The sequence below is a fragment of the Solea solea genome, chromosome 2 (genome assembly GCF_958295425.1).
Source record: "Solea solea chromosome 2, fSolSol10.1, whole genome shotgun sequence".
NCBI lineage: Eukaryota > Metazoa > Chordata > Actinopteri > Pleuronectiformes > Soleidae > Solea > Solea solea.
The window spans coordinates 27,346,025-27,366,692 of NC_081135.1; the positions used below are offsets into that span (position 1 = coordinate 27,346,025).

A 20,668-nucleotide genomic window follows, 5' to 3' on the forward strand; every position below is an offset into this window, starting at 1 on the left:
GTGGAGTGGATGCAGCACTTGATTCAAGCTCAATTGTCTTCTTCAGTGGGTTTTAAAAAAGCATTTGATTATTGCATTTAAGCTATGATAATATATTAGTAAGCTTGCAGTTATTGTGAGTATTATTTTTTTGACCCAGCTTTCATGAACATTACACTGTTTAAAGGGAACAGATGAGGGGAAAAAAACACAATGAACAACAGACTAAAACATTCAAAATTAGTTCAAAAGAGTAATCTAATGATTTCTAAACATTCATTCACTGAATAGACTTTAGATTCAGTCTTACTTACTTAATTTTGAATCTGGTGTATTTTTTTCCAATCATTTATATTTATCTGTATGAACACTCATATAAAGTTAAACGATTTATAAAGAAAACATAATATTTGTCCATATAGTGTTTTGTCAAATAATAATAATAATCCCCTTTCTGTAACTTGATACCGCCCATGCTTTACTTACATTCCATGTCGGAAACTACGTCATCACCGTAGCGACGACATTTACGACTTCCTCCAATTTGGCGGGAGATGCAAGTAATCAGGAAGTGGCCGTTGTTTGTTTTGTAATGTTGGTTCGTGAACGAAAGTATTGCATTCACACCAGGTGAGGCAGGAAAACAAACTTAGAAATGGATAACGATGTCGTCACGCAGACGGACGACTGGAGGAACACTAAAGAGGCTGCTGCGAGGTTTCGCCAGCTGCTGCTTTGCTCGAAATGGTACGTTAAAGTGTGCAGCTGCTAGTCGTGATCCTGGCTTTTTACAATGCAGGAGCGTCTAACGCGTTTTCCCCAGACATTATGTCAACCCATTAATGCTTATTCGATCTGCCACAACTTAATTTTACTACAGTCAATCACAGCAGTCGATGAGTTCAGCGTTAGCCTATAGTGTGTCATTATTGTTACGCATATGCTTATGTTAAGCCTGTTAAGTTTTACTACCCGGATTTAACATTGCAGATATTTGTGGCGTAATTTTGAGTAGTCGTAATTTCATTGTGACGAATATGAATTGTGGTTGTAGATATACGTGACGTCATTCTTACTAGTTAAAACTATAGTTCCAGATGTCTGCAATTCAGGTTTTTATAAGTCAGAATGACGTTACTTTGCCATTCATGTGTATGGGGTTTGTCATTATAGCTATCTACAATTCAGTTGCGAATAATTGTAGATGACTCCAATTCCAGTTTCAGATATCTACAACTTAATTCTGGCTATCTGAAACTTAATTTAAAATATCTAAATAGGACAATGAACATATCTGTAATTGAGGATGATTAAAGATATCTTGAGATATTGATTGATTATTATTGAGAAGAGATCTTGAACTAAGATTAGCCACTGTGACGTTGTGACTAGAAACTGGAATATCTACAATTCTAAAATTCACTAAAAACTAGATGCCTATAATGACAAAAAACATAAACATGACAAAACTTGGCAAAAGCATTGGATAAAAGTCTGATTGTGAATGTACACATTTCCTTGCTAGAGAGTTGCAGGAAGACCACTGTAGCGTAAATGCAGTTAAAAATGAGTGCTATCATAGCAGTATAGTTTCTGCTGCAAATGGTGTAAATGTGCATTTGCTTGTGTGACAGATGTGAAAAGTTCAGGTGAGTGTCTGGATGTGACAAGATATGGAGCTATCTGACTGTCATAAGGAAGAAGCTGTTTCACATTCTGGATGCTGCTCTAGTACACCCAGCTGGATAACAGCAGTTGAAGAGTCTGTAAGAAGTTGAGGAGAGGTTTTTCACTGTGTTAGTGGATTCAGGTGCAGAAGTCATATTGAATGTACTCTCTACATGGCCTGAAATCCCAGTTACTGCTTTATCCTGCCTCCACCATCACTGCCATTACCAAATCAACTTGTAATGCCGCTGCTTGGGATGCTCTCGGTCAGAGGGGTTGACAGGGTTACTACTCCCCTCATTGCCCAGCTATTTGTTTTGTCCAGTAGGAATGTTACTGATGAGGTGTTCCCCCAGCAATGTGTGCTCACATGAAACTAGTCGTTATATTTAAGATTATTCATTTGACATGAATAATGACATGAATCTTCCTCATAGATAGTGTGATTTTCAGTTAGTGATTTTCATTTTGCCCTATACTTTAGTTATATGACTGCATACTGATACTACTCTGTCAGATTAATTGATCCCAGAATTAGTCACAAGATTTATTTTGCTCTTCTATGACAGTAAACTTAATATCTGTTAAAAAAAAACATTTGAGGGTGTTTTCAGTTTATGGTTTGGAAAGTAAAGGTTGCCATTTTCCACCATTTTCTGAAATCTTTGGACAAAACAAATCAAGTAATAGAGAATGCAATTGACAGATTAATCGTTAGCTGATGTGTCTTTGATTATAAAGAAGATACCTTTTCTTTCCGTAGGAGCACACAGGAGTTCTGGGGTGCTCTGATACTCGCTGTGATGGAGCTGAGCCAGCTGACCATGTATGAGTGCACTGACTGTGTTTGTTTTTTTGTTTGTTTTTTCAGCTCGAATTTAATGAGTGAACCAGTGTGTCTGGGTATGTGTGAACATATGCTGTGCAGGTAAGGCAACCTCAGCTTAACAAGTTTTACTCAGACATTGAATTTGCTCATTCCATTATGTTTGTCTGTGCAAGGGTTTTATATTGTTTTACATATTGTGCTTTGATTCACTGTCACCCTTACATTGAATGTAACCATTATTATTGTTTAATACCTGCAGTGTCTTTCCTATGACAAACGCTGACATAAGGATCTGTTGCTGAATTTTATTATCTGTATAATTACTAAAATAGATTAATCAGATATTTATATTGTTATACACATGTATTATATTAACAGATTAGATTATTTTATTATTATAATTATTATTACCACATAGCCAGTCTGTTATATTCAGCAGTAATCGTTTATAAGTATATGTATAAACAACATACAAAGGACATGGAAATTAAAGCAATTTTATAAATTAGGAAAAGGTTTTAATTAGATGCAGGGTGCTGCTTGTTTTATATGATATTGTGTATGCATGGTTGTTGCATGGTTTCCTTGCAGTACGTAGTTAATAGTGCCAAATGTGTCTAGAGCCTTAATTTATGCTTCATGACTGAATGGTCTTAAAAAAAAAAAGTCAATCAGTAAGCTTGTATTTATTTTTCCTGAACTGTGAAGTAGATTCCTAATCCAAATAATGTTAATTGCTCAGGTCCTGTGCTGGCCCCCAGGCAGGAGATGGCTGCGTCGTGTGTCACAGCCCTGCGTGGGTGAAGGACATTCAAATCAACAGGCAGCTGAGCAGCATTATACAGCTCTTCTGTGGTTTGGAGTCCCTACTCAATCCCATGGACCAAGCAGGTAGATGGTAGACATTATATAGTGGCTTGAAAACATAATTAAAAGTTATCTTCTTAAATCCATGTGTCTTATTCACTTTCTCTCCCCTGTGATCCTCTGTTCACACCTCCTCCTATCAGTTTGCACCATTCTAATCCCTGAATGACAGAATAAGTGGGTAGTTCCTGGGGTTTATTTCCTGTATTGCCTATCTAGGATCCTGGTAAGGACAGTAGTTGCAGTGCAGTCAACCAAGGTAGCATTTTAGTTTGCAAGTAGTTTAGCATGAACAAATCTGTGGCTTTCTGTGATGGAATTAACACAGCAAAGACTTGCAATTAACTAAAGGTTATTATTCTTATTAAATTACTTTACATTTTTTGCAGATTCCTCTGTGGCTGAGATCCATTCGCAACCCGAGAGCCCAATCTTGAAACACAAGAAAAGCGTCAAGATTTGGTTTAGCCCCCGCAGTCGAAAGGTACGCTGCACAGTGGAGAAATCTTCAGAGGTCACCTTACCAGACAGCAGGTCTTCTGGAGAAACAGCTGCTGCACAGCCAGACACCATTACTGCTCAACAACAGGACCTGTCAGTTTTCAATTTCACCTCATCCTCTCAAGACTCTGGCTCTTCTTCTCAAAGATGCAACAGTGGGAACACACAGCGGACGAAGAGGTCAACAAAAAAAAAGGCTGCCAGCAGGAAGGCCAAGGTGCAAGGACCCACTCGGACCACACAAAGGCCGACCAAACAGAAGATAAAGAAGCAGGAGAGGCTGGAGACCATAAATAAGCAATGGGGAATCTCCGAGGAAGAAGATGCCTTAAAGGGAATGGAGCAGCACTGTGCAGAAGGGACAAAGAGGTCGAGTAAAAGGGTTTCATTCCAAAGCCCTACTGTCATCGCTGACGAGCCTCAGCCTGAAGTGCCACAGGAGAATACGAATGACCTCAGCTCTGGCAGGAGCACCATGATGGAAAGCCCCACTGGAGCCAGCACCACTGAAATAAATTACCAAGCATCAGCTGATCAAAGCATGTCAGACAGTGTCATCCAGCAAAAGACGCCGTCTGCGGATGACCTCGAGCCAAACGGTGATCCTGAAAAACAGGGCAATGTTTCTCCCTTAAAGCGTTCCGCAAAAAGAACTACGGTGGCAGAGAAACACGGCAACCTGGAGACCACACCAAAAAGACCAAGGGCTTCCCCTGGTGGAAGGAGAAAATCTCCAGGTGGGATATCGCCTGTGGTCCATAACCCTCGATTGTTGACTAGTCCCAGAGATGGAAAGAGCAACAAAATATGCAGAGGAGAGCAGAGCCCCTCATTTGGTAGAAAATCCCTCTCCCCTCTCGGAAGACCCAGCACAGGAAGTCCTGCAGTTATGAAGAGGAACCACAAGGGCGAGACCCTCCTGCATCTAGCTGCGATAAAGGTAGAGCGATGTTTTTTTGTTTTCTTATGTCGGCCACTTAGGCGTCTCTTGTTTCTACAAACATATGAGCTAATCTAATATGAATTAGTTTAATCAAAATTAAATTAGAAACTTCTTTGAAATTACTATTCATGCCATGTAAAAACAATGTAAGATCATTCATGTTCCTTACGTTTCTTTGATTTCTGCACCGATCACAAATTTGCTGGTTTATATTTCTTCTGTTCCTGTGCCTCCAACATGATTTGTCTTCAGATGATTTGTCTTCAGTCATGTTCTGGTCTGTTGAGAATAAACCATTTTACAGTAATCCTTGTAAACAGAGCTGTAATCCCCCTCTGGATCTCAGACAAGGTAATCAATTACCCACTGTGGAGTGTGATTGATATAGACAGGGGCTTTGGTGCACTGGGATCAGCTGCTGTGTTTGAAGGGTTGCATTAACAAGTTTGCAATGCTGACCTCAGGTTTGTGCTTCAGGGAGATGTAGAAGCTGTCAAACAACTGCTGGACCAGGGAGCAGACCCCAACCTGAAGGACAATGCTGGGTGGACCCCGCTGGTAAGACTAATTTAAACAAATAATACATTTGAGAGCTGCATTTGTTGTGTGGGGACAAAATGATACATGTATTCAATACAAATAATATTCCTACATGGTCCATGGGTATTTCCACTTTCCCGTTGTGTGTGTCATGGTTTCTAATCTTGAGTTTATCAAGCACTGTAACTACAGCCTTTTTTATGCTTATTTTACCCCCAAAACAGTCTGTGCTCTTTTCGTACTTTAGATTAAAGTTGGCTCCAAACAACTCACTGCCAAAGCCTTAATTGCTGCCGCTGTGCGACTGTTTGTTACTTTATAGATCGAACATGAGACTGTTTTCCACCATATTATTTCAGTAATTTACTTCCTGTGAGCAGTCTGGCTACTTGATGTCAAGATTCTCCACTCAAACCTGAGTTTTCAATGAGAGTTTTGACAGTTTGCAGCTATTTTTTTTTTTGAAAATTGCTGCCAGAGCTTGACATGTTGAGATCTGACTGATTGTATACATCTAGGAAGGCCGTGGAGCTGACATGACAAGCTGTAATCATTTACATCTTTTTGATGTGTGTGTGTGTGTTTTTATTTTTTTGAGGCATATACTTTCAGCATCATTTTACCTGTTTTCAGTTATTGTCCATGCAGCAAATGTTACGATTGCAAGGTTGAAGGAACACTTGTGTATAATTCTGTTTGTCAAGACAAGCTGTGATAACATACAGGGATGGGCACAAATACATCAAAATGTATTTCCAAATAAAATACAAAATACCCACCTTAAAAATGTATCAAAATAAGCTACAAAATACAGCAGCCAAAAATGTATCAAAATAAAATACTGTATTTTTGTATTTTCAAAATACTACAAAATACTTCTTTCTAAAAGCCTTTTTCGTCTATCCCTTCACTTGTGCACAGCATCTGGAAAAACATCTGAAAGCAAGAGACTCCTTCCATAATCAGTCTACAGATTAGATATGCTGACCCCTCATGTTAGACATCCCAATATAAACTTCATTTGTTTTTACTTGCCATATGTGGAGGCAGCCAGCGCATATTAAAGTACGGATGGGTCACACTTGCCAGGATCGCTTCGTTTACTTCTGGTTGAAGATCTAGAAAGGCACCAAATCTCCACTGGAAACCATCCACTATGGCATGCAGAAGGTGCAAACAGTAACGGAGGTTGTTGACATGCAGAGCTTCAAGCTTAGCCTCTATTGCAAATAAGGTTGGAATTAATTCTGCGTAATAGCACGGTGACTGGCTCTGCAATCGATTAATTGCCTGTGCAAGGGGTTTCAGGACTTTGGTATACTCTTCAATGTACTCCATCTCTGCATCCTTAAACAATGGCAGGTTTAACTCTGTCATGAGATCATGGAGTGTCTTGTGGATGCTGCAGAGCTGATGAAGGCTGTCCTATAGAGAGTTCCAATGCTTCGCACAAGGTGAAATCAACCTGAATTTCAGTACTGCAGACACCACTTCAGCGCTTTTAGGCCTTCCTGCTGCGTTCCACAGTGCAGAACATTCTCCCATTGTAGAGTTGTTAAGACACGACAAGCTAGTGTGTTCTTTCATGGCCTTTTTTGCATCAATTCTCGCAACCAGACTTAGAGTATGGCACGCGCATCGCAAATGAGTTGGTAAAATAATGCCAGTCTCATTTTCCTCGGAGTCTGAAGAGTCTATTGCGATAAATGAGAGATCTTCTCCATCGTTTTGACTCTGCTCATCCACACACACTGCTGAAATATTAAATTCTTTAAATGCTTTGACGAAATTGGACCCATTGTCTGTTACTGTAGCAACAACACCTTCATGTGACAGCCCATATTCGGCGTGGATTTCATCCAGTGTCCCTAACCCTAACCACATATTGACAATGACATACACAACTCCTATGTAGGCTATAGGCTACATGAAACAAACAGAAACCGTGTAACAACAATAACTTTAAAAACGTGATTCTTTGAATGTTCACTGGCGAAATCAAAGAGAGTGAAACTAACACAGCGAGTTAGTTAGCAGCTAAAATTCAAAAGTGAAATAGCCTAGCCTTACAAAGAACACCTAAAATTACACTGAACAGGAACATGCCATAAAAAGAGTGATTCATGGTTGAGAATAAATGTGTTACTAAAATAAACTAGGTCAATTTGGTTGCTCAACTTGCTTTGAAACAACTTCTGACAGGTAAGGACAAAGTACCAAGTACCTGACTCAATCTGCAGCACTGTACGTTTTGTGTTGTGAGTGCAATCATGTGCATGCCCATAGCAGAAAGTATTTTACAGTATTTTGAAAATACAAAAATACACAACACTGAAGTATTTTGATACAAAATACGAAGGCATTTTCATCATCTCAATAAAATACAAATTACAAAATAGTATTTTGTATTTGAAATACGTATTTTAAATACATGTATTAGAAATACTGCCCATCCCTGATAACATATGACATATTACATGTTACATGTACCTTGGACTGTGATTGTTATCTTTGAATAAATAAACTAGAAATGGTGAGCATTAAATACAGTAGTGGTGACAGACGGTGTCAAACCCTGTTCTTTATCAGCATGGTTTGGAAACGGGGAGAGTAAAGTTTTAAATTCTAGACAATTTTATTATTTGCTTGATATTATATTTTTGTTGTTTTGGGGGTGAAATAATTCCACAGAGGTCTTCAGAGTGTGTGTGTGTGTGTGTGTGTGTGTGTGTGTGTGTGTGTGTGTGTGTGTGTGTGTGTGTGAGCTACATGGACAATACCTGAATTGGAATCAGGACTAACTTCCCACTAAATTTTATATATAACTATATATAATACATTTGAAACTACCTTAACTTAATTAATGAACGAAAAGGTGAAGAAAACACTCACAATAATTCAACTACTGTATATATAATATAATATATGTTGCTTCCTGGATAATCAGAATTGTTTGAACATTTTGAAGCAACTCCATCACCAAATGCATCATATGGAATAATAAAAAAAAAAAATATTTATAGGGATTCAAAATAGTTGAGTATTTAGAAAGCAATTTTTTTGAAGCGCAGGAGGAAAACCAGATCAAAGCAGAGTGTGATAACTTGTCATGGTTTTTCCTTTTTGTTTCAGCATGAGGCATGTAACCTGGGTCACATAGCAGTTGTAGAGGCATTGATCTCAAACGGAGCCCTGTTGAACACGCCTGGCTATGAAAATGACTCTCCTCTGCATGATGCCGTAAGGAATGGACATTCAGCCATCGTCAAACTGTTGCTGCAGCTGGGAGCCTCTCAGAATGTGCTGTAAGTGTTGTTATTATTATTATTATTTTATTTTTATAAATACTAGGTACCTAGCTCAAGTGTATAATGTAAACCACAAAATCACACCTGTGCATGTAATGTGTCATTCTGTGAAAAAGGTCTTGCAGAACAGTAATTTAAAAATTATATTTTCCAATATGGTTTACTTATTATTGATTTCAGAATACTGTTTCATATAGAATTAGATTAATTTGAAAAATGTTCTACTTATGGCTAAAAATACTCCTCGGGTGGAAGTCAGACCTTTCAGCTTTGGTTTATGGCTCTTGCACATGAGACTGCCCTCTTCATTCAAACAGGTATCCATCTGTTCTCTGACAGGTTGGGCCAATCACAGCCTTTTATCTAAATGGGTCGGGTTTGATGAAATAGAGCAGCACCACTGAAGTGGATTCTGAAGTCTGAGTCCTCTAACACAGAAGTTATACAAACAGGATATACTTTATATGTCCTTCTTTACATTTATGTTCTCTCTAAAAGAAGTAACCTCCGCTTGCATGTCACCTGTTTTGTCGTTAACACCAAAAAAAATTACTGAATCCAATTACTTTACCATGATATATTTACCCAGCGTATCTGATCTCTGTTATGTTTCACTCTTCAGTGTAATTGGTTGACAAAATGGGTAACAAACACCTTTTGATTTAAGTCAAATTCACGTACAACTCTCACTCTTTATTGTATTTCATTGCATTGCATTTCTGAGAGGTTCCACTTATTCAATAAATCGTTGAGTTTCCATTTACGAGTCATCGTACCATCTTTATAATTAAGAACGGGGCATGTGGTAGTGCAGTACATGGGTGCATAGTAGTCGATTAATGCTGATTATTTGTTGGGCAATCGGTTGATGCTGAATCAGCGCTTCTGGCCGGTGGAGGCAGAGTAAATGTGTAGCACAATGTCTGTAATGAGGGGAAAAAGGCTGGTTTATCACTGGGATCAATAGGGGAGCTGACCAGGGTCACAGGGTTGGCCTGTAAATTCTCTCTTTACGATCACTGAGATGCAAGTTATCAATTTTGTCCTTCATTTCATTTGGCTTTGATATGACCTGTTTGCAGAGTCTTACGTTTTCTCATTTTCACCTTTTATTACATGTTTGAAAGGCAAAAAGCTGTCAGTCTGACATGACATGATAAATGCAATCCTTGCCTCAGGCTTCTTCTTTCCACATGCACTCGCACGAGAGCACACTATGGAGGCAAAGCAATCCCTAATGTGTTGTTTTCTCCTCAGTTTAGGGCATAGACATACAAGTTTTGCAGATCATTGTTTGTCTGGGTTTTTGTTTGTGTGGACTTCAGGTTTGAAAGATAAGAAAGATTTTTATAGATGCATTGACATTGTTTTTATGAATAGAATCCTTCTCAGTTTACCACACAAATGCATTGAGGCCTAGAAACTACCGCTATTGCGCTGCCATTACATTTGGTGATACTATATTGAAAAATGCTGCAATGTGCCAATAGAGGCAGTGAGCATAAAAACATGGATGTAAACAATGCTGGTTTCAAAATGCCGAACAAAGTGTAAATGGTCGACGGGGAAACAAATCAATCGATTTTATTTTTATAACAATTTTCATGCATACAAAATGCAACGGGAAGGGAAAACACTCCCTTACACATACACTCACACACACTTTCATAAATATAGCATTTTTCCATATATAAGTCATAAGAGTTCACTAAGAAATAGCAAACAAGCTGGTGTTTGTTCGACAACAAAACACACAGTTGCAAAGGAAAGAGAAATGCCGCTTTTCGTCTGTATACCACAGGAAACTCGCCTTTTTTATAATATCGATATGACAATGCTTTTAGTGAGTGGATATTATTTTCATTTTCTCTCCAGCCTTCCAAGTGCACTTCATCATGTATAATGTCAATGTTGAAGTCTCTCCCTCTTGTCAAAATGGAGTGTACAGCTCTGAAGAGTTTCGGCTCTTATTCTTTTCATTGGAGATGTATAAGAAAGGGTTTGCTGTCAAGAAAGGGGCACCTGCATGACAACAACAATACAATGCAGGTCTTGGGTGTGTAATCTACTTTATACAATATATACAATATAAACTGTATTGCCAAGATGATCCAACCATTAGGCCAAATTCGGAGTGGATTTTTTTTTTTTACTGATGAAACCTTTTGATTAGAAATACATGCAGGCCTTGTTTGTTCAAAAGCTCTCTTAGATGTTGGGTGATCTTAAGCTGAGTTTGAATTTTGAATAGACTTCCTAAAATGTTTGCCCCAGGCTTCCACTGTGGGGATTTAAATGCATATCTGTAGATTCAATTAAATCAAAATTTCAATTGTTTGTGTGAGAGTGTGCAACACTTCTCTGCCTTTCTGTACTGCTTGAACTTCATATTTAAATCTCCTTCCCACAGTTGGCATAACAGTCATCATGGTTACAGTGGGTATCCACTCGAAACACCGCTGCCATCCTCCCACTGGTGTGCTTAGGCAGAGGCCTGTGGGAGAGTGTTTGTGACTTTACCTCCTGCACATTTTTTTCCATGCTTTATTACTTTTCTTGAGCTATTCTTCTCACGAACAGCTGCCTAAACCAACTTGTGTGTCTGTGTGCATATGTATCGGGGACATTTGTGTTTGTTTGTGTTTGTGGCTAGGGTAAGAAACCAAATGAATTATTTTATGGACCAGTGGACCTATTAATTGTCCCCCAGGTGTTATCTTTGCTGACGCCTAATCTTTTTGAGACAACCTGCCGGGTTTGGTTCTCCTATCAGTCTCCTCTCCTCCTCCTCCTGCACTGTTTTCCCTCATTCTTTTCTCCTCTGCCACTTTTCATCAAGGTGACCATATTCTAGTTTGTGATGGCACCCTCAAACCTACCCTAACATGGTGTGGTATGTTTTATCCCGGAGTTGAGTCTCAGTACTGCCTTTGATTACACATGCTGTATTCTAAGGGTGTATTGTATCACAGTTAAAAAGACTGCACGGAATCTCTAATGGGAATATGGTACTCAACACTTTGGTCATTAATTGAAGAGTCTTCTCTGTAATGTTACGCACACCTTTGATATCGAATTTTCTTTCTGCGTTAGTATGTTGTGTATGATGACCTATGAGCGAAGTACAGCACGGATTTCATCTCGGCCTCATATCAAACAATTATACTCCAAAAAGTGAATGACACACATGGATGCACAGTTTCACAGAACAAGCCGCGTGTGACATCGTCAAATTGTTTTTTTTCTCTGAGCACTGGAGTGGCAAAAATCCTGAATGGTCAGTCCTAAAACTGACTGATGAAATTATATACAGAAATACCGTGTTTGCGGTGGTGTAGTGGTTAGCACTCTCGCCTTGCAGCGAGAAGACCCGGGTTCGAGCCCCGGGAACAAGGGCCTTTCTGCATGGAGTTTGCATGTTCTCCCCGTGTGTGCGTGGGTTCTCTCCGGGTTCTCCGGCTTCCTCCCACAGTCCAAAAACATGCAATGTGGGGATAGGTAAATTGGACACTCTAAATTGACCATAGGAGTGAGTGTGAGAGTGAATGGTTGTTTGTCTGTCTCTCTGTGTGGCCCTGCGATGGACTGGCGAACTGTCCAGGGTGTACCCCGCCTATCGCCCGATGTAGCTGAGATTGGCACAGCACCCCCCACGACCCTCTGGCAGAGGATAAAGCGGTAGATGATGACTGACTGACTGAATACCGTGTTTTGACTTGGATTTGCAATGCAGTAATGTCAAAGCTGCATTGTCTTGTCAAAGTCACAGTTTGATAGCACATCACCAAGGACCAACTTAATTTTCTTGCTAATCAAGAGCGAACAATTTGAATTTGAAGTGCTGACTTTCCAAAGCAGAATATGGTAGCAGATTGTGATGATGATGATGAGTTACACTTTTCTTCATAACATGGTTTTCCTTAGAGAACAGAAATGGAATTATTGGACATGATTTGGCAGAAAAATGTAATTTAAAGCAATTGCATGTCTTAGCATATTCTTCCTTTCGTTTTAACAATTAAGTTAGTCAGTTAATGTTAGGAAACTGTAGCCATTGTTTACATATGTATTCATTTCATTGTGAACACATTTGAGTGAATCTATTTGCTTAACTGTTTTGTATTTGTGTTTGTTTTCACATGTTTTGCCCTCCCTGTGGTCACAAGCCGCTCTGCCTTGCTGCTTATGTGTGTGAAACTGACACACTTTATCTTCTGCATGCTCTAAACAGTAATCTGTATGGAAAACGTCCTGCAGACTGTGCAGCGAGTCTTGAGATGATGAAGATTTTCCGAGAAGCCACAGAGGGAACCCAAAATGCAAATGCTTCTTTTAGCCCCTCAGCCAGTCTCTCTGTGGTATGTTTCCAACGTCTCTTGGAATTTGTACGGCCCAAATGCTTATATTCTTGCAATATAGATGGAAACCTTTCTAAAATTTGTTCTTATGTCCTTTCCCAGATGAGTGACTGTGTGAGGAGTAATGAAATGGTGGTGTTCCTGCCCAGCAAGTTGCCTCGGCCAGCCCAGGTTCAACTGGACAAACTGGGGCAGCTAATGGGAGGAAGAAGGGCTGACACCTTTTCTGGTTCAGGTAGTGTTTTGTTCAGTTAGTGTTTGTCAGACACAACCTCCTCTGTGTGCTGAAACCTCCAAGCGAAGCCCCTTAGATTACGGGTACATATAATTGCTTTTTAATGTTGTTATTTGTGACACACAGGCTCACGGCAACACTGCAGATTAACTGCACTACCAGCCAATTACTGTTACACTGGGACCTTAGCTGGTAGGTCTGTTTACTGCCAAACACTCTGATAAGTAATCAACCATTATTTGAGTGCCCAGGCTCCATTGAAAGATGTATTAAATGGACAATTTTCAGACTCGACCACCCAGTGGGTTTTCCACCACCTTTGAGATGGAATTTCTTTTTTTTATCTGAATGGACTTTAACAATACCTACAGAGTCCAGCTTTAAAAGCTTTACTATCAAACGCAGACACTCTCGTGTTGTTAAAGCCAACAGAAGGCACTTGAGCATTCTCCCTCATGGAAGTTCAGCAGTAACTAACAAGTGGTTTTAGAATATACATCATAGTGATACAGAGGCTCCTTCACCGTTGCATAGTGACGACTAGGGGAACGCCAGAGAGCAAATGTAATTGAAATGATTCCTCATAAAATGTTTGGAGGTACTGTCACGATGATGAATAAGCACTAATGAAAAACACAAATGTTTCTCTCAACTCTTTTTCTCTGACTGGAGGGGCCAACACTGTGCTGCTTTTCAGAGAACGAGTTTTCCATTTTGAATTCAAGGCGACAAATCCACACAAATCCACCATTAGTTCACAGCGTAAGAAGGCTTTGCCCTGGGGATATAATTACGTTCATTTTGTGCTTGTCAACTGTGCTCACTTGTTGAATGAAGAGCCAGTAAGCCTGTATTTAAATTTTAATCAACTTATAATTATGTGTCCTTGTCTGAAGCATTTTTTATTAAATATGCCATTGCTTGGGTTTTTTTATGCGTTTACATGAAATGTTTGAAGTAATGGACGTCTGTGAATTATTAAAACAGTGAGACTTGCACTACATGTAGCCATTTTGCAATCCATATGTACATATTGGTTTTTTGTAGAAATTATTCAAAATTTAAATGTGTGTTGAAAGAGACCGACAACCATGTGTGTTCTGGATAAACTGCAGTATGTTTGCTTTCAAATTAGTTTATTTTGATATTGTTGCAAGATGTGGTGGCCCCTCCTTCCATCTCCCTCTCTCCTTCTGTCTAGTTGTCTCAGCTCAGTAGCTATTCATGCATTTGCAGCACAATTCATTAGTACATTTTCAATTTGGCTTTTCTGTGTGTCTGTCTTCTTCCTTCAGTGAGCCACGTTGTGGTGCCAGAAGGACACATGCCCACCACCTACTCCACCCTCCTGGGTATTCTTGCTGGCTGCTGGGTTGTCAGATTCAGCTGTAAGTATGGAGTGAGCTATTGGCTTTAACTGTCGCCTGACAACGTGGCCGTTGGAATGTGGTTCTGAAGCAGATTGTACCCACATTTATCGCGAATGATCCAAGCACTGTGTCCTAGATTTTAGGGTAGCTTGGCGTTAAGCACAACAATGAATGGCAATCATGTTCGAATATTTATCGTGCTCAGTTCCCCCAGTGCTTTATTCCTGACGGTCATTAATTCAGTGTAGATTGCTTTGACACTCTCTTCCATCAACGGAGCTCAGGATAGCATGAGGCAAATTTGGGAATCAAATGTTTTTAGTCTCAAATGACAAGAGAGTGAACAAAATTCTATTTCAAAATAATTGGCATCATCTTTTTCTTTTAATTTACATGTTGTTGTTTTTTTTACCTAATAGTTTTATAGATTATTAGATAAAAAGCAAATGTCTGCTTGATTCATTTCCCATAGTCTTTTTAAACTGTGTAACTCCATTAAACCTTTATTTCCTCCGTTAGTCACTGTCTTGAAGGAACACATTAAAAAATGTAAGTATTACTCGTACTAGAGCACTATTGCAGTAAGACAAGAGCGTAAAAACGTCACATCTGCATATGTGATGTGATTACCTAAAGCTGGTTAGCTTGGTTGAGCATAAAGAAATAGTTTCTCTGTATCGTGGTGAGTTTTCTTATATACTGTATCTCTAATGGTTAAGGTATTTCTGTTAACAACACCAGTCATTCAAGAGTGTCCCAACCACAGAAAAGAGTAATCCCATCTGTGTAGGACAACTATTGAACTGTTAGAACCAGGAGGCAGAACAAATGGATTGTGCTCCACAAAGGTTGTGGAGTAACTTTTTTTTTTAAGTAAGAATTAATAATAATTTTTGGTTCTTCTCCATGTCCCAAATAACGTTGTACCTGCCGGCCACCTCAGCCTCGGATAAGGACTCTCATGGAGTTAATATCTAATGTTCTGATTGTTATTCTGACACTCAACCTTTATTTGAAAAATAACAACATTTGAAGTGTTCTCCTGGCTGCAATGAGGGATATAAACAATGCTTTGATGCTGTTAATTTCTCATCCGTTGCTCATCATTTTGAGGACAGGAACTTAAACTTCTAAATATTATGTACTGCTTTCATGTCGTGGGAAACATGACAATGCAGTATTTTTTAGCAGGTGGGTGACTAGGGGAGGGGATTAGGGAATCAAACTGCTAAAAAGGATTTCACATCATGTGTAATGAAAAGATGGTTGACTCTATTTTGGTGTTTGTGTCATCGCAAGATGGACATTTCTGATCATTGTCAAACCAAGTCAACAAGCAGAGGAGGCCTTCAGGGGAAGTAAAACCAGACTTGCTGTCAAAGGGTGTTCTGGCACCTTGTTGTGCTGCTCACTGTGCGTGTGTCGAGTAAAAATGTAATACACACTTATCTCCCTCTTTTGCAAGAAAGATGTTCCACATTTTGAATGTGTGTATTGAAGTATGTGCATGTGTCACTGTGTAAGATTTTGTGTTTGGACCACATTCTGCCCCTCCTACTCTCCACGCAGGCTGAGCACTTGACACAGCTTGTCTGCTGCATGACAGTCACTGTGCCATCCTATCTGTCACTGTCCTTGTGTATATGGGTGAGCACACACAAGCAGCTGAGCTCTCACTGTCACCTGCCTTTGTCAGCCAGGCCAAGGTTTTACCTCTTCATTGCTTCTGGGCTTCTTTGCGACACATTTCCTTTGGAAACGCAGCAGCTTCAGTGTTCTATTCGAAATCCATCATGAAAATCAACTTTATACCCTTTTTTAATGGGACTCCATTCTAGCTAAAAGCCTCAGCTGAGCTTTCATGAAAGATCAAATGTTGATCAGAATCCTTTTATCCATCGTGCAACTTTTTGGGGGAAAACACTTAGAGAATGTTTTTCGGAGAATGGATATTTTTGTCTGAGCTGGAGACAGAACTTTTGGTCTAGCTTAGTATAAAAGCTGAAAAGAGAGAGAAATAAAGCTCCACGTTTTAAGCCCAATATTTAAGCATGTTTTTTCTCTATCATCTTTTTGTCTAGACGCTAAGCTAGACTAACTAAGTTCAATGCAGAGACACAAACCTAAGATTGATTTTATAATTCCACTATTTGGTGGGAAAGGGTTGATGCACCCACATTTTTTCCTTTTTTTTTTAAATCTAAAAAAAAATGTTCTCTTTTTTCTCTGTACTTAAGGTGTTTGTCAAGGCCTCACCCACTGTTGACACATGGAGGTTACAAGCACTCATGTCCTTCACCCCAACACTTGGCTGCTCAGGGACGTTCACAGCTCTGTCAGACACAGTTATTTGAGATTGAAGTTGAACCAGGGTCTCCACTGTGGCTGGTGTTTTGCTGCTTGCTTTGCAATAACAATTTGGCTTTAGATAGTGAGTGCATCAAAGCATCGGTGTTGACCTTCAGAAATTTCATACTTGTCAAACCCCATTTTCTAATGGTTGATTTTAATAATGAAATAATGGTTCCGCTTGGTCTCCTGTTTAATCGTAGAGGTGGGTTCATCTAACCGTTCACTTATTCATTAACTCGGGGAGCGAAAGGGTTTTAGATGTGTTCCACTTTAAGTCTATATGAAGGTAATTAGCAAACATGCTAATGACTTCTCAGCACCGAGCAGTGTCGTCCACAGTGATTAACCCGCATATTGCCCCTCCTCTCAGCCCAAGTTTCTGGCAGAGTCCCAGAAAATGAATGCTCTAATTAAGGGAAATGAAGAAATGTAATTTAACTCCACCCTCTAGAGACTATATGAATGTGTGTAATTTACTACTTAACGGCAGGAGCTGTATTGTCACACACACACTTCACACAGCCTAATCTTTTCATGTCACCTTATCTCGCCGCTGCATGGAAGCAACGACGTTGGAACACTAAACTGCAACTGAAGATGTAATTAATTACGTGGTTGTTCGGATGTGGTGAAATGTAGATGTGTAGGTACCTCGATTCTTAGACCTATGGATTTGTTTTTGTCTGTCATTGGTAAGAAATGCGGTGAAATACTCTGCATTTAAAAGTGTCTTTTTTTTAAGCTCAGATCTCGCTGACACTGTTGATATTTTCCTCCCTCTAACCCAAAACTCGTTTGAAAGTGTACAAATTTGAAACTCTTCCTCCAAAACACGACACTGAGTGACAGAACACTCGCTGGGGAGTCTTTTTCAGGAGCACATTTTTTCTTTAATCTGTGACACTAGCAGGGTCATTAAAATATGTGATCCCGTCTATATCTGCCTGTAGTTTGGAAACTTTCTGTCTTTAGAGACTGAATGCCAAGGTTTTTCTCTTAAACCAAGAAAAGCAGGGATGCCGACTGTTGCACTGTTCCAGTTTGACTCGGTTAAATTTCTAGAGGCATAAAGAGATGGTGCTTGACTTCTGCTTAAGCTCAAGACCCTTAAAATGAGGGTTGCATCATTAACTCCATTATGCTATGGGCATCTTTTGCTGTCAACAACCGCAGCTTTGCCAATACTTGAAGCATTCCAACTGATTGTGATAGAACAGTCAGGTTTTGTCATCCTCCTTGTCAATTGTATTTGCCTTGTCACACACTTTCAAATCAACATAATTAGCTCTGGCTCTATTGTTTTTTTCTCTCTCTTTGATGCCAGGGGTGGCGGCGTGTCTGCAGGCAGGCGATTGGATGCCCGAAACAGAGCATGAAGCGGGTGAAGGTCCCCAGCGTAGTCGCATCAACAGATTGAGCTTGGTAAATGTTACACAAATATTCAAATGCTGTATGTGAACCTTTTTTTTTTCAACAGTAGTGCACTGTTAAAATTATTTCTATTTAAACCACATAGATCAGCAGAAATACACCTTCTGTACTTTGAATCCTGGTAATTGCAGTGGCATTTTATGGGATGGAGTGACTTGCTGCAGTTTGAAAGACAACAGCAACTCAGGAGTAAACATATTTTCAAGACGATCATTCCAAATGAAACCATGGCAACAATAGAAACAACTTTCATTGGCTGCAGTCTAAAAAGTTCAGCAGGGATTGAAAATTGTGACCATAAAACTTCCTCAATTTTTTTTCTTTTTTTACTGCAGTTGGAGTATTGATTTTTTCTTCCACACAAGAGCTATTTGTTCAAAAAAAAAATTGTATAATACTGCACGGCATTAATGCACAATGTCTTTGATTCATGTTTGCTGCATGAAGAGTTGAAACACCTTGAGAAACAAACTAACATAGAGCTATAGTTTTAAGTCTGCATTGGCAGACACGAAAATTAACACATTCTCTTGGTAAGCCGCTTTGACACGCTCACTGTAACCCTGAACTTTTGTAGCATCACCCCGAGGAGCTGTATGGCAGAACTCAAATGTTGGAGTCACTTGTGCTGAATGTCAAACTGAAGTTACCCTGCCAGCTCCCCAGTACAAAGTCTGCTGGTAACGCTTATTTGGGAACAGAGCAGACCATGTTTAGGAAAATGTACAGTGTGTGATTTGGTGTGTTGATGGTGTCTCTCTCACTCTGACATTTACACATTGTAGTTGTAAAGGTTAAAATAAATAAAGCCTGAGTTTTTTCGATACTACTATATATTTTATGCCATTTTATGCCATGTATGCTCAAAACGGGCGCCATCTAAACTTTATACCAACTATTGAGTATTTCTAGCATGAGAATATCTGACCCCCCAATTTCAACCAGAGAATTATGTCTGTGCAGTGTCCATAGCTCATAGACGGAAACTGTACGCCAGATTCACTGCAACATTTAGTGGTTCTGTGTTTGTCTGAAGAGTGACTTGATAAAAATGTCTTTGGCTCTGCAGTAATGTAGTAAATACAAAGCATTTATGTACACAGAACCCAGATTTAGTGGCATAGGAAATGATTCTGCATTGAACTTCATCATAAACAGAAGAGGAGACTTAAGTCTTCCTGCTCTCTCAAGGACTGAGGTTTTATCCCCGTGCTGGCATAGTAACAATATTTGATTCAGTCTGACAATAGACACAGGTACCTTCCCCTGCTAAGAAATCACCAAACTTTTCAACAATACTTGAATTTCTTCTCTGTAAATATCATCTTTTGTAGCTTCCTCCACTCTTCGATGGCTGTTTCTTCTTCCTCCTGGGCTCCTTTAAGGCTCCTACCAAGGACGAGCTCACTAAGCTGCTACGAGAGGGTGGAGGTCAACTCCTGAGCCGAAAGCCTAAGCCTGACAGTGATGTGACACAAACCCTGAGTGCTGCTGCCTATCATGCCCTGCCAGGTTCTGACCAGGCCCTCTGCACCCAGTACATCATTTTTGACCCCCAGGGTCCCCACAAACCCAGAGTGGTCAGACGAGGCAAGGTATGGTCCGCACCCTCCACATGGATTATTGAATGCATCGCAGCCTTCCAGCTCCTCCCTGTACCAGAACCACAAACACTGGTCTAAACACCATTTTAGTCATTATGTCTGGGATTGCTTTTTAAATATCGACTGATTAAGCTGACACAAATCAAAATGCAAACAAAAACTCAAAGAATAAACTGGTCATTAATCCAAACTTGTACATGTTTTTTTTCCTTTTTCCTCCAGTGAGCAAAGAGTGATGTATTTTTCCTTTTTAAATAACCTTACAGTTTTTTTTTATTAACCTGTAGGTTCCTACCAAGGTGTTTAGTTTAAAGCCTTAGGAGATTAAACTTTAGGTAAGATTGGTAATTGGGTAATTTTAAATTTCTGACTACTAACATTTACACAACCTGTTAGAAGTCACCTCTTTTTTTTATGGGTTACTGTATTCTGAATTTATACATTTCTGGTAAATTATCTTGATATGTCCAGGAGATATTCCTTTATATTGAAGGACATTTACTTTGAGTTTGATTCTATTTCAGCCATGGTGGAGTTTTGCCACTTGATTGCAGGTCAAAGGGCACCAACTATGAAGCATCTCATACTAATGTGAATCCCCATACTTGAAAGGTAAAAGACACAAAAGAACAGCAATTGACTCCAAATGTCACTGTGTCTTTTAAAGGGTAAAAGAAATGCTT

The 20,668-nt window shown here is 39.5% G+C and overlaps 1 protein-coding gene across 1 annotated transcript; it reads left to right on the top strand.

Moving 5' to 3' along the window:
• Window positions 1-532: 532 nt before the first annotated feature.
• bard1 (BRCA1 associated RING domain 1) lies at window positions 533-20,168 on the top strand. The gene is made up of 11 exons (XM_058623346.1): window positions 533-726; window positions 2,519-2,575; window positions 3,219-3,367; window positions 3,733-4,784; window positions 5,265-5,345; window positions 8,460-8,632; window positions 12,867-12,993; window positions 13,096-13,228; window positions 14,524-14,616; window positions 18,275-18,372; window positions 19,716-20,168. Exons 1-11 carry the CDS (start codon window positions 635-637, stop codon window positions 20,061-20,063), a joined length of 2,403 nt encoding a protein of 800 aa, XP_058479329.1. The 5' UTR covers window positions 533-634; the 3' UTR covers window positions 20,064-20,168.
• The last annotated feature ends 500 nt before the right edge of the window (window positions 20,169-20,668 follow it).